Source organism: Thunnus maccoyii, chromosome 6 (assembly GCF_910596095.1).
Source record: "Thunnus maccoyii chromosome 6, fThuMac1.1, whole genome shotgun sequence".
Taxonomy (NCBI): Eukaryota; Metazoa; Chordata; class Actinopteri; order Scombriformes; family Scombridae; genus Thunnus; species Thunnus maccoyii.
The window spans coordinates 20885867-20901268 of NC_056538.1; the positions used below are offsets into that span (position 1 = coordinate 20885867).

At 39.0% G+C, this 15402-nt stretch overlaps 1 protein-coding gene across 1 annotated transcript in view; it reads left to right on the forward strand.

Annotated features, from left to right (window-relative positions):
• ppm1lb (protein phosphatase, Mg2+/Mn2+ dependent, 1Lb) overlaps positions 1-13751 on the forward strand; it is a 46179-nt gene extending 32428 nt beyond the window's left edge. Inside the window, exons 3-4 of the mRNA XM_042413408.1 lie at positions 10541-10702; positions 12996-13751. Coding sequence (XP_042269342.1) covers positions 10541-10702; positions 12996-13336 — 503 coding nt within the window. The 3' untranslated portion in view covers positions 13337-13751. The remainder of the gene's footprint in view (positions 1-10540; positions 10703-12995) is intronic.
• Positions 13752-15402: the final 1651 nt, after the last annotated feature.

Below are 15402 nucleotides of genomic sequence, written 5' to 3' on the forward strand. Positions count from 1 at the left end.
AATGGAGGGAGAACAGTAAAAGAGAAAGAGCTGAAAGGTAAGGAAAGACAGGAGAGGGACAAACAGAGAGCGAGACAGAGGACATGGATACAAAGGGTGATGAAAAAGATCAATTCGCACAAAAACATCAAAGCGTGAGGAGAGAGGGCAAAGAGACAAACCATGAGGGAGAAGAGAAAGGGAACAAAAAGTCCCACCGCAGAATCATAGATGTAGAAAAAGAAAATTAGAGGAGGCCAAGACCTTATGTTAACAGTGGAGATTAGGATTTTCTTTTCTTCCTTCAGCAGAAACATTATTGGCTTATTGAGAATGCAGGGGAGAGGGTTGAAATATTGATTATAAGATGATTACATTGAGACAGACTGCAAATGCAACAATACAGTTTTCTCTCCCGGTGCCCCTGATTAGACTAAGGCCATGTTCAGACAGACAACAGCTCTACGTGAAAAGGCAATGTGTTTGCCAGTTAAATACACATAAGCACACATTCCTGTCACAGTAGATTACTTTGCAGCATTTCCTACTGTTTACCCTGCGATCGACACAAACAAAAGATAAAATGCCATCATTATGATTTCCCAGACTTATAAAATCCTTTCTCATAATATTATAAAACTGCAGTGAAGTGTTTTGGCATCTGATAAGTCTTGAAATTCATGGATCTGTTTCTCAAACTTTAACACAAGCCTGTTTTTGGTCTGAATGCTCACCAAGGGCCTCACTATACTTCAAACAATCTACTTGAAGGATCGCAGTGATTTGCCAGGCATGCAGAGGTGAGACAGTAGGCAGATTTTGAACTCTCGCAAGCTTCCTTTTTTTCTGCGCTATCCATGTCACTTTTAGTGTGTACAACCAAGCACAAAACCATGAACGCCTTCAAGGAGAGACCCAAAGTGTGGGCCTTTTTATCCCCATTTGTACGATTCGTTGCGTCGGGACTTCAAAGACACTCAAAAGACAGAGTTCTTGGAGGGAGATCAGGGAGGCCGTGGGATGCAGCTAGAAGGCTGTGATGGCAGACTTTTGACCCCACCTTTGAATGTGACCTTGAGATAAATACTTCATTTATGAGATATTACGCTTTTTTTCAGATGTTTTTCAGATGTTATCCAACATCATGTTGATAGACCAAGTTTGTTTCAAGCATACTGAAACCTTAACTGTCTCTTCTGAGTGGGAAGCACGTTTAAGACAAAATAAATTGAGAAGGGTTTTGGTTCACAGAGTGAAACTGATGTCGGAGATGTTGAGTGGTATCCTTCCTCCTAAGACAGGGGAAAGAGAATGTGGATGTTTACAATTAGATTATAGGTCTTGAACAGAGTATGGCTTAAATAAAAACCTGCACACAGCTGATACTCACATGTGACTCACATGCAAGTTGGTTGCGAAGTCATCGGTATGAAAGAGCCATTGAGAAGGACTGCCGCAGTTAAATTAAGCAACGAGAGAATGGGTCATATGATACTGATTGTTAAAAAGGAGAATTAAAATCTCCAGACTAACAGCGCCCTGTCTGGAGGCTGACAGCTCAGAAAAGGTTGACATACATACATATATACACTCACCGGCCACTTCATTGGATACACCTGTGCAATGTAATACAATCCAACAGCTCTGCCATAAATTCTACATTTACGAAGCTTATACATTTTCAGTTTTTGTTGACATTGTCAGAAAGGTGATAATTCTACTCTGTTTATTATTGAGGTCGTAGTGGGTGGTGGTGGTTTACTGGAGTGCATTATGAAGGGGGGCACCACCCACTACGACCTCAATAATAAACGTAAAGTACAATTATCTCCTTTCTGACAATGTCAACAAAAACTGAAAACGTATAAGCTTCGTAAAAGTGGAATTTATGGCAGAGCTGTTGTGTTGGATTGCATTAGATTGCACAGGTGTTCCTAATAAAATGGCCCGTGTATGTAGTGTGTGTACTACAGCTACCTCACCTTTTGTTACACTCACCTGCTCTCGACCTCTTCATCCTTTTTAATCCTTATCATCCTCCCCTTCGACGCTTCTCCTGCTGCAGATAAGCATCAGGTTACTGGTCTATGTTGTCTCTCAAAACAGCCACCAACTAAATCTTCTCTCCTGATCCCTCTGTCTCTGTTTTTAAGCTTTGTGACCTGTTGTATCCGGGCTCCAAATATTCTTCCAGCTGCCCGTCTGTCTATATCTTTTTTTTTTTTTTTATCCCTCTATATATTTCTATCATCTTTATTCGGTCAGCACAGCAAGGACTGGCACTGAGTTTATAGATTACTTTACAGTCAAGCTCCATTACGATGAAAAAGCTCCTGTGTTGTCTAGTCCGAGGCAATAGACAGCCTGGGATTGAATTTGCTGCAGTATTTGTCCTAGCTTTCTTGTCAGCGTCTCAGGGGGGGGATCTGCTGATCAGGTAATTGTTGTGCATTCTTGTCCGTGTATCTGATTCAACAATCACATCATTTAGGGTGCACAGCTCCCTGCATTCTGTTGTAATCGGGGGCCTAAATTAAGCTGGCAGGGAAGGAAGAGAGAGGGGAAAATAGAGAGATACACTCTCAATTCAGCTCCCAGTCCCCAGGACAACAGCGTATCAGATTTATCCCCCTGTTCGTTCATCCCTCTGTTGTTTATCAGTGAACAAAAGCGCTTGAAAGGAAGATAAGGGAGATGGGACTTTGATGGAATGCCCAGGAGCTTAGAGTCTATTATGGAAGCAGTCTCCTTAATGCGGTATGGTATTCTGCTTGCACTGACCTTTTATGTAGCTGCGTGACATGTCTCACAGCGCACATGTTTGCACCCACGCAAGCACACATAAGTGTTCAGCAGTGCATCATAGTCCAATAATCAGTAGTTGTACTTGTAGGTGCGAGCAGCAATTCAGCAACCAAGCTGGCAGTTTAATTATGTCATCTTGCATCAAGGTTTCTGTCTTACAAAGTGAATGTCAGGAACGGTTGAGATTAGTTCATGGAAATGTGTGCAGAAACATTTTAGAAAAATAATGTTTGCACACTTGAAATATTACTTCTGATACCTCCTAAAAATACAAAATACTGTTTTACAAGTGAGAAATCAAACCTACTGTGTATTGTATTCATGAGGTGGTTTATATTTTATAAAGAGGTGACAAAGAGTCTGTTTAACACGCACACACAGAAAAATGAGCACACATGTCATCATTTCAATGTCAAACAGCCATAACTGGGAAAAGGCTGAATTTGCCAGAAAGCCAAACATTTTGGTTTCAAATATCTGCAGAAAGGGAAGAAAAATATCTACTTCAGTAATATAATAGAAGATATTCATATTTCTGGTGCTAGAGTACTGATATTGTATTGCAACAGATTGTATCACTATACACTGCATATTGTTATATTAATTACATGTCTCATGCCTATTCAGAAATGTTAATCAAGCTTTCTTCAACAGCCAGAAGCAATATAAATGTTGTTCTTTAGCTTTCATCATATGAATCTCTTCCAAGTGAAGCTCCATTTTGTTTAGTACCAATCATCTAGTTTTTGCTTTTCTAAGCTTTGTATGTTGCTGTTATAGTTGGTTTTAGCTGAATGTTGATCTCATTGTTAGTTGTTAATTGGTATGAGTCATTTAATTTTCTCACTCCGATGATGTTCAATGTTTGTTTTGATCATTGGGCCTCATGCGTGAATTGCGCATACACACAGATTTGATCTTAAATTGTTCATGCAAACAAATTTAAGAACTTTTGTTGCATTCATCAATATTTGTGCAGACCTGCCAACCTGCATGCATTTTGCTTAGCAGGTACGCATTTTGACATTAAAGTATGCTGGTACGATTTGTCAACGATTTTCAACAGTCATGTTCATATTTTCATGTCATTAGGTCATCCTACCATTAAATAATAGCCTACCTATAATGAGAACTGTTGTATTAACCAGCTCTAAAATATTTATTTCATCGTAGCCACAAAATAGTCTGTTTAGGCTGGTTTGGGTTTTACAGCTACATTGTCATCATCTTTTCAAATTAGCTGAAATTCATATTTTCAAAAATCAAATTGGCTTAAGTTTGATTATTGTGGAGGTTATAAACAATATAAATATATAAATGCAGCAGTATTGGTTAGTGTGTAGCCTGAGTGAAACTGTGTTCCTTGGTAAGCTGTGTTTAGCCAGGTGAAAGAGAAATGGACAAACAGACATCAATGACAAACTAACAGTTTTGGCATCTGCACATATTTTTGTAAACAATCTGTTATCAGTATCAAGAGTTTTCATGTTGTACACATGTTACGTGTATTTTTGCAAATTATGTACAATAATTCATTCTGTGAACAGCAGTGATTTGCATCTGACGCATCTAGGTCACATAAGTGGTACTCAGAAAATTTGTCCAGGGTTGGCAGGTCTGCTCGTGTTGCATACTTGCTGCTTGTTAAGGCAGATGTGGTCCAAGACCACATGTAAGCCAATACGCACAAAAGCCAAATTGCGTCTTGTACTGTGAAATATTAATAACGATGATGATGAGAAAGCAATTTACTTTATGAAAACACAGAAGAAAAATGTTCTACTATTGTTGCTGTTGTTCTATTATTTATTCATTTCATAATTTTAAATGTTTACACTTATTAAAGATGATTGGGTCTAATCTAAATGACAACAAAATTAGACCAATATGCCCGCACGCACACACACACACACCTGACCAATCATTAATTATGACAGCACTATTCATCAATTAGGATTTTTCATAGTATATAAAGTAGTATGAAATTAAGCAGTGCCCAACCAAATCCGCAATTGCTCATTTGCCACTGCTCGATGTGTTGGCCTACCAGGCCTTGAGAAGAGAGCATGTATTTAAAGAGCAGATTTGTTTACTGAGAGTGACGAATGGCTCATAAGCCGTTTTCACTTACCAAGGCAGATTCTTCCGAACCTGTGTGACGTTCTGAAGCCTCAACTTAGATCAGAGATGAAACTATTAAATCCCAGGGCCCGCCCAACACATTTGCAAACTAAGTGCCTGCTTAGAACCCCTGTGGCCACCAGCGGGCCCCCAAGAGAGCTTGAAATGTTCTATTGGCTGGACTTCAACAGCGCGGCTAACCCTATAACCGCATCTGTCCGCCACTCACCGACCGACCGACTGACTGAGTGATGAAGTTACAGTATTGGTCAGCCGAAGGCGGCGGAAATTAAGTATCCCAGAATGCATTTTGCACCAACCTACAGCAATGGCAGAGATTAAGCTATTGTAATTTTCTCTTCAGGACTGTTAACATGTCACTTTCTTATGTTTTAATATTTTTTAAGATGAAAAAAGTAACCATTTAGATTCCCAATATCCAGTCAGTTTATCCAAATAACACCTATATAAGAAGAGAGGATCTGTGTGCCATCGCCAGTGTTACTTAAGCTGAAATTATCATGGATGTATAAAGAGACTGGATACAGCGTCAGAAGCAGGGCCCCGTTTATTCCTATGAAAGTTGCTCAGTGGCTCATGAGGCCGAAAAAACCGCTTCCTGAAAACATACTGTGCACGCTCTATGGACCTAAACCTATACTCAAGGCAGAAAAACTGTAATGGAATTTCAGTGATTTATGATGATTGATGGTGCATTGGAGCCAGATGCATCCAAAAAATAAAATAAAGACTGTTAATACATATGATTTTTGTCTAATTTATTTATATACAAATTATTTAAAATAGACATGTAGCTTAAAACAAAAACGGGCACATGGTAGGCTGTAGACTAGGTAAAATTCAAGTGTTTTTCAAATACATTTAATGTGGAATCAAACGAAGCATTCAACTTAATTAAATTCCCTGTGAAGATTAAAAGTTTGGATTGTTGCTTATTGTTGCCTTCAGATCTTGCTAGCTGATCCTGGGGTATGCTGTCTGGTGCTGACGGGATGTTTCCTGGCTGTGGTAGGTCACTGTCCAGTGGAATATCAGGCTGCAACCCCGACAGAGAAACCTCTCCAATAATGGCTCCAATGCGCTCATCCATGTCTGTTGTTTTGACAGTTTCCTGGCCCCCTCCTGTGGCTGTAATAATACGCCTGGCAGCAGGCAGTTGTTTTTTGGCGTCCGTTTTCAGATCAAACAATTTTTTTTATTTCACTAAGAGTTCTTTCTTCTGCAGATACAGCATTAATTGCACTTGTGATCTCTTGCCATGCTTTGTGCTTTTCTGGACTGATGACACCACTGCTCACATTTGAAATAAGATTTTATTTTCTTAATGAAACTTCATTATCCTAAAGTTTCTATCTCTGCAGAAGAGTTTTCCTTTTTTTCCCCTGTCTTTTCTTCTTTTGTCTGAGTTTAATGTTACCTGTGAAATTGTCGTGGCTTGTTGGTTTGTGGTTTGCACATGGCAGTTAAGTCTGCTGCGCTTATATAGGTATATTTGGACGTTTCCTTATGCTAATCGCAAATTGCTTGGCACACGCATCCAATTTAAGATCAGACACAATTCATCAACATACTCAGGTGTGTAAGAGCAGACTTGGCTGTCAGAGTTGGCTGTCAGCGCACGTTTCATGTTTTCTCATTTTCCTCTTATTGCTTTGTGCAAGAACAAATGTAAGAGGAAAAATAAGAAAACATTCATGCATAAGGCCCGTTGTTCTTTTCTGTGAAGGGTCTTATTACCTTAAAAAGTGACATACACTCCACTCTCATTCAACTAAATGTTTGCTCACACCGAGTATATTTGCAGCAGTGTGTTCAAACTCCACAGCGTTTCCTCCTTTAGTTCACTTTGTCGAGCCGAGAACGATGCAATTTGAACTATTGCAGCACCAAATATTGAAGGCAACACCGGCATTACCAGCCCAGTTATGGACACTAACTGGTATCAACTTTCTTATTATTTCCAACTTTAATTGTTAATCCCCTTCCCCCTTCCTAGCAAAACATAGATGAGCCCTGTTCTTTCTTCTCTTTCACAGTGTGTGAAATGTCATCTCATCTCATTTTAATGGTGACAGGTCAGAACAGTTGACTTTTAGAGACACACCCTAAAGCTACTTAACTGCAACATCATCCAAAAGGGACCATAACAGTAGAGCTATAGGGATTGTTGAAATTTTATGTTTCATTATGATAGGACAAAACACAATTTTCTATGTCTGTGTTACCAAAATGGAAACAAAATGACCATTTTTTGTTTGTTTTTTAACCCAAACTGGATCTGTTTGCCATTGGATGTCATTAATTGAAACTTAGTTTGTGTCACTCGCTCGCAACACTTTGTGTTAAAGAAGAGGTTCCAATGAAGTGTTTTAGTCCTCTGGTGTGCCAAGCTGCTGAATAAATAAAGGGTGTGTGTAGGTGTACAATATAGGGATGAAAATTGATGAAGCTCCTAGCAAGCAATGAAAAAAATTCAAATCAATATAGGATACACTATAATAAGTTAGGATCCTACTTTATGGTATAAGGACTGAGATCATACAGCATAGTCCATTGGCATAACAGGGCAAGACTCAGAAAATGTGTATCAGCAGAATACAGAAATACAAAATGCTGACTGAAAAAGTTAAAGACCGATGAAAGAGGACACACAAATATTTTTTTATCCCATTTTAAATGTTTATTGATGTGCAGTAATATTCAAAATAGTACTGGGAAATGTGTAGCCTAAGGAAATGAACATAATGTTGATGAAACATTTGACAAAGACCAAACATCTTTGACATCTGAGTTGTGACAGTTGTTGTTATACAACAGCACAGCTCAACGTTACAGTGGTTTTTGGAAGCTGACTTCTAAGTAGCAAATGTCAGAATGAATTAGGGACAGTAAAGTAAAGTATTTCATGCTCACAGTTACTAACTAATTGCAGTAAGATGGTTAGAAAACATAAAGAAAGGAATAAAAAAAACGTAAAGATAGTGAGTTTTTCATTGTGATGAATTATCTATCAAATGCAAGTGTCAAGTCTTTGTCTTGTCTTTGATGTTGGATTTGAAAGTGCTCTGTTTGACCTCAGCATGAATTTATTCAGGATTTTTGTGTTTGAAAGTTGTTTAAAAAGTGTGTAAGGACTCGAGGCAAACAGCTTTTTATTTTTCTGTTCTCACTTTGTTGTGTGAGATCAATAATCTTAAACCACTTCCTGACCCACAAGGTTGACTTTGTCAGTGTTTCCATAACGACCCTGTACAATCAGACTGCTGTTTCCCACAATTGTCCATAGATGTGTAAAATGACATGCTTCACCTATGACCTGACCTGTCACTATTTTTATGACGCCCATGACGTCATAAAAATGATAAAAGGAAAAAGAAACACTGCGCAGAATCAGAAATGATTGACTGGTTCACATGTACACAGGCCCCCCAAAACAAACTCTCACCTAGGACTCCAAAAAGTCTGAGGCCAGCTCTGAATAAACTAGTTATTTATGATAGAAACAAATGAGTGGAATAAGAATTGTAGACTATAGAAAGTAGAGCTCACCTGTAGCCTCATTGTGACATAGTATGCAAATGCAGTGTTGAGTGTTGAACAGCCTTTGTAAAGCAGTTCAAAATGATGTACATGGTATGGCTAAAAATAGCATTGTTATAAATGTTAACAGTGCAAGTCCAAGGAGGGTAAGTAAAATAGGATGGCAGCTCTAAGGGGAAAAACTTTGTGGGTGGACTAATGGGCAGGTAGTGTTTTTTAGAAAGACTCTGAAACAGACAATGAGCTGAGGTGAGCGGGGTGGCAGCAATCCTGCCCTCACATTTTTCACCTAAATGCCAAGCAGCTTGGTTAAGAACATAAATCCACGGGATGTAGTCTACACACACTTTTGCTCTCCAGACTCACTGACAACACAAGCGGAGAGTCTTTGCTTGTTCGGAGAGAGTGAATCATTGCAATGATACAAATTGCAGTGAGGGACTATCTGGGGCTGAGATGTTAATCTTATTGGAGTGTTGAAAGTATGCCTGGCCAAGCTAAGCCAATAATTAGCATGAGCACAGGGTGCATGCGGGCCATGGTGCCATTTTAATAGGGAATGCTGAATATGTGCTTGGCATGGCTAGGCTAATTGGGGAAGGGTGTGCTAGCAAGGCACCTCAGTCCATTATCTCTATCGCCATGGGAACTAGATAAGGATAATTAGCTGGACAGCATGGCACAGTGCAGCGGAAACTATAGGCATAAGCAGCAGGATTAAGGATGCATACAATGATGAAACTAATGGAAATATATTTTTCTCAAACTGGGTAAAAGATTTAGTAAGTCATTTACAATTAAGTGGCATCAATATTCACTTCAGTCTTCCTCACTGCGCTTGCAGCTGTTTCTCATCTTTCTGTCTCCTTTTTTTTTTTTTGCACAGTTTTTCTGTTTATCACTTTTTTTTTCTCAGCCAAAGCAATAAACGGGAATAATAAAATCATTGTCCTGCTGAGAAGTAATCTATTTTCTCTCTCTTCCCTCATATCTCTCCCCTACTCCTGGCCCTCCAGCCTTCCTCTCCTCTTACTCCTTTTTTTTTTTCGTCTGCATCCACCGCCGCCTGTGTTCCCCCGTCTCATTCCTCACATATATTGTCCAAGCTGAAGTTGAAGTTTGGGCTGAGTAAATCTGAAGTGAGTGGGAAGGGGAAGACCTACTTCATCCTGCTTAACCCCAAAGCAGCTGAGACATAAACTGTCAGTTAGTCAAACATCACGCCAAGATGTGGAAATTTAAAGGGAAGTCTCAAAAGTTAGTAGGTCGACCACATTCTTACGATGGCATTTAAACCAGCTTTGTTTTAGTTTTTCTTCTGGGCTTGTATCCACTGCACGTCACATTTTCTCTCCCTGTGTATCCCCCGCACCTCTCACTCTCTCTCTCTCTATCTCTATCTCTGTCCGGGTGGTCCAGGCCAGAAGGACCCCCTACTTTCTCCACTGTTCCCTTCTCTCTTTTTCTATGTCTCTCTGTCTTTCTCTCTGTTTCTCTCTCCATTTTTGTCTTTAGTCTGTGTGAGCAGATGGCCAAACAGGCAGATCTGTTCTTTCTCTACAGGACTTTGGATCTCACACAATAGGCCTCAGATTCTGAGTCCAGACTGTTCTGCCTGGCTGGGAAGCTAAACAAAAAGAGGAAGGAGAAGAAATGAAAGCGTTTGGAGACTGGTACAAGGAAGACAAGTTACTTCAGAGGGCTTGTTGCATTGTTTGCACACAGTTTCATGTGTTTCACTTTGTTGCAGGAGGGAAGTGTGTGTATTGCAAGAGATTTTTCTCATCGGGTTCCTGTGTTACCAAAAAAATGTTTTTCTGCTTAGATTATTCATTTTTGTATGAATGAATATTGTATTATAATGATTATTGCAACAATGTGATGAATATAAAATTACACATACCCTGCTAGACGATTTTTTTTCCATACTGCCCACCCCAATTATGATCCACTTATTCTCTTACGACTCTTTTCTGCCTCTTTCTCCCCCCGCCCTCCCCTGCTCCATCTCTTTTTTTTTTTTTTTTTTTTTTTTCCTATCTGTATCTGGGCCCCTCCGCTCCCTCTGTTTCAGGTACTACATGTCTGGTGGCCCTGCTGTCTGATAAGGAGTTGACGGTGGCCAACGTTGGAGACTCACGTGGAGTTCTTTGCGATAAAGACGGCAACGCCATTCCTCTATCGCATGATCACAAACCTTACCAGCTCAAAGAACGCAAGAGGATCAAGAAAGCTGGTGAGAAAACAGCTGCAGTCCAGACCAATAGACTTTTCACCACTGATTCTGAGCAGCACAACATGGCTTGAGAGAACATCAAAACTCAGATTGTTGTCATGAAAGCATAAAAAAAGTCTTCTTATGATCAAAGCTTAGTGCGTTATCCTTTTCTTCACATCTTGTGTCTCTGTACGGACATCAAAACCCAGTGACTGATAACACAATCTGCTTCTGAATTAGCATGTTATCAAATGCAGCCAGACAGTGCACAGTATTTAAGGTGTATTTGTAGGCATAATTCTCCCTCCTATCCTATCTACATACTCTCAGTTTGATGGCAGGTTGCCTCATTAGTTAGTCAGCTGGTCAGTAGTCAGGACAGCCCACCATCTCCATCTAATGGTCCATTTGGGTACTGAAAGAAACCTCACAGATTTTGTTTGCGTTATGGTGCTGGTCACTTATAAATGCTTGCAATTATAAGATTGCACGTGCTGAGATTCCCTACTGTACTTTGGGTGAGAAGGCCTCCAAATGTTTTATTAATAAATTCTTATACTGTAGCCCCTTCTCATAGGGTGACATTATCATGTTACAGTGATGTTGGTATCAATCTGTATCTCTCTGTGTACAGACACATTGTTTGAAACACAGTTCCTCGAGAACAATAAATGATAGAAACGTTATACTTACACCACAGGTTCCCCAGGTAGAGCTGATGAGCTGATTAGATGTTGGAGCACCTCGCTGCATACATTTGCATATTAATAAGGGAAACCTGATTTTCTTGAAACTGTTGTAACATCTAAATGCTAAATTAAGCGCTGGCTATGCAATGTTTTAGTCATAGACCTTCGTTAATCTTCAAACTCATAATGAAGCAAAAATATCTTGATACTAAAACCACAGGCTGCAACAACCAATCAAAAAGGGGTCATTTCATAAACACCTCAGATAATTATATCATCAATAACTGATTAAAAATGAGACCATCAATGTATCTTAAATCTATAGAATTTGATAGAAATTTTTCAATGAAGTTTTTATTCTTTACTTCATATTTCCTTAATAAAAATAAGCTCAATTGTTCTAATTTGTAAACTTGTTGATATAAATCACTTATTTTGCATCATTTGGTCATTTTTTTTCTATTCCCATTCATCTATTATATTATGTGGATCTTATGATAAATTGTTGGTCTCATATTAGAGTTTTTTGTCATTTATTGATGGTATATTTGTCTGAGGTGTTGGTGAGATTTTTACAAAGATGTTCATATTATGAGTGTGATGCCTGATTAAAATCTTTGAAGGAAATGTTGCATTTTAGTTTATAGTGCAGGAATTCAGACTAACTTATTACCAGTGGCTTGTATTCAAATAAATACAAGCAACCAGTTATGAGAAGACAAATTAATTCAGTCTAATGATAAAGTGAAGGCATAAGTAATACATTCATTAGCTTAATTAATGTCCTCAGTAGCTAAATGCTTAGGTCAATACCTCATAGTGCTTAAGAGAGACATTAGGCAAAATCTAATGCTTCTCTTGCTTCTAATTGCAGTTTGTACATAATGTTACAATATATCAAAACAGCAAGCTGAAGAGACAGTAGCTACTAAATTAGCTACTGTTCAGGACACAGAGTTCATATCATCTGTTTTTGTTTGGATATTTGGGGATTCTAGCTAACTTTAGTGCAGTTTATTATAGAAAGATACACTTAATGGGATTTTTAGGCTGACACAAATATCTTATAGCCCCCAGTGGCCTGAACTCTCGACCTTGGTATTTTTAAAATCCAAGCTACGACTTTGCTTCCAAGCAATGAGGAAATCATCTTGACCTAGTATGGAAGTGTGCATGTAATCCGGTCATTTCCAGTACAATTCCCTGTGTGCAAATCTGTTGAAGCCATAGAGCACACACAGCTGTAAATGCAGGATGTGACGTGAAATGAAACGTATCCAATGTAAATAAAGTGCTCCATGAGTGAGTGAAAACATGTCAGTGGCTCTGATCTGTATTGTTTTTGGCAATTTCATGTGCATACAACAGCATCAGTGGATAAAATTTAATAGACATGTTGCCAGCTGTTTCAGAGGAACAAAAATAATGGCAGTGACAAAGAAAACATTTGTTTTTCTTCTCTTCCTCTTGCCTTTGTGTTCCTCCACTCTGGACTTTGTCATATCCTCCTTCTTCCTCACATTCTGTCTAACACTTCCCCCTCTCTTGTCCTTCCCACATATCCTATTACTTGTAATATTATTTTCCAACCATGTCCTCTCTGGCTTTGTCTCCCTCCTCAGGTGGTTTCATCAGTTTCAATGGCTCATGGCGTGTACAGGGCATTTTAGCAATGTCCCGCTCTCTGGGCGATTACCCACTGAAGAACCTCAACGTGGTCATTCCTGATCCCGACATCATGTCGTTTGACCTGAACAAGCTGCAGCCAGAGTTCATGATCCTGGCGTCAGACGGCCTGTGGGACACCTTCAGCAATGAAGAAGCAGTCCGCTTCATCAGGGATCGGCTTGACGAGCCTCATTTTGGCGCCAAGAGCATCGTCCTCCAGTCCTTTTACCGTGGTTGCCCTGACAACATCACTGTCATGGTGGTCAAGTTTAAAGGCAAGGCCAGTGAGCAGTAGACTGCCCGTCTACCACATGCAGTATCTATATGATGTTTAAATATAAGCAAGAATAGGCTTAAGATGAAAATATCAAAAACCGAGCCCGCAACTTTTTGAGCGAGAACTATTTCTATCACCGATAGCTACAAAAGTTAGTCCTTCAGTGCATCAAACCACGGCCAGCCCTCTTTTACTTTTACTGCTGTAAAAGTGACACTTGTAACAAAATGTCTTTTCATTTAAGCTACGCCATATCGTTCAGACACCGTACTGCGAGCTGGGTCACTGTTATGCAAACGAACAGATTTAGCTTTGTGCAGCCGTGGGGAACGCCCATGAGTGTACACACATCTGTATGTCCTGTGTGTATGTGTGTGTGTGTGTGTGTGTGTGTGTGTGTGTGTGTGTGTGTGTGTGTGTGTGTGTGTGTGTGTGTGTGTGTGTGTATGAGAGAGAGAGAGAGAGAGAGAGAGTGGCTGTGAGGAGAAAAAGTGATAGATGTCTGTCTTTGTGTGATAAACTTGCACACAAGTGTCAAATTAACAATTCGTTGTCTAGCCAATAACGGCACATTTAAAGTATACATGATAGCATGGAGTTTCACGTCCATATTATTTCAAATATATTGTCTTTCACTCAATGTCTGTGTGACCACTAATTTTATATTTTTCGTTTCCTAACTCTGTGTTTCCACATTGTCCACTTGTATTGACGTCTACCAAGTGACTGCACTGAAAATTCTGTCGTTTAACACGTGGGCAGTTTATTTTTTCCCTGGATCAAACATATGTCACTGGTGCAAATCAACATTATGAATTTATTCCCTTTATACATGAACAACACAACTGATAATATACCTACGCTCGTTCAAATATCACCATACGTATTGTACAGCAATAGAGCCGATTACATTGTCATATCACACTTGCTGAACGTGTGAGGATGAATGAAGTGTTTTTTTTGTTGAGTTGCCCCGTTTTAATATTTTGGTTGTTGAATGTCTTGAAATGATTGCTGATAGTCTCATGTCCATTTTGATTGTTGATGACTTTTAAGACTATTTAAAGCTGAGACTCCTGTTCTGTTACTCTGTTCAGCCCCAACATATCAGGATCTGTGTACTACTGATAATGAGATATTTGTTGGATAATCTAGTAGCTTGTCAGTGTGTAATGAAATGGCACTTTAAATGGGAATAAAATGTTAAGTATTAAAGCAATACATTTCCAGATTATGTTGTGATAATAAATCACATTATGACAATTGCAAATTATTGGCTGTTAATGTAAAAAGAAACTTGTAAGAAAATGTAATAAATTGAGTAATAAATTGAGTTATCACATGCAATAACTGAAGTAATAGTTGGTAGTTATACTTTTAATATTATTACATCATCTGGAAATTGACATTAACATGTTAGATCTACAACCCTTTTGAATAGGCTTACATATTGACATGCTATTTATTAGGTTATCTGACCTTTCTTATCATTTAGTGCAATCCACGTGGAATATAAAGATACTGAAGCTGACAACTCACTGTTACCATCAATACGTGTCATCTTCACATAGAGAAACGTCCTACATCCTGATACAGATCACGTTCAATTTGATCTCCATTTCTCTGAACACAAAATGTAACAAGCCTTCGAATGAATAGCGTTATTGTTGCCTTATGTTTTTTAACTGTTTGTCTCCTGTTCTGAAGTCTGCTGCCAAAACTGCTCCTCGCTTTTTTTTTTTTTTTTTAATGCAACACTGTCGATCATACCACGCACACAGCACGACCTCGGTGTCCCACCGTGTTAAATCACATGTAGAAGAAGCATTGTTGAAAGAACGTCTCCAAGAGACATGAAATTGTAAGATGAATGTACATACTGTCCTCATGTCAGTATCACTCCCCTTCACTGTTTATACAGCAACGAAGCAACGCGCCTGTTCCTGGATTGATAAACTTCAGAGATAGATACCAGATAAAACCGTTTGTTTGTGCTTTTTTCAGTTGAACATTCTTCCTTGATAATGTATGTTACAGAATGTTTATGTGGCATTTGTACTTGTTTTTGTTGACTTTAATAAACT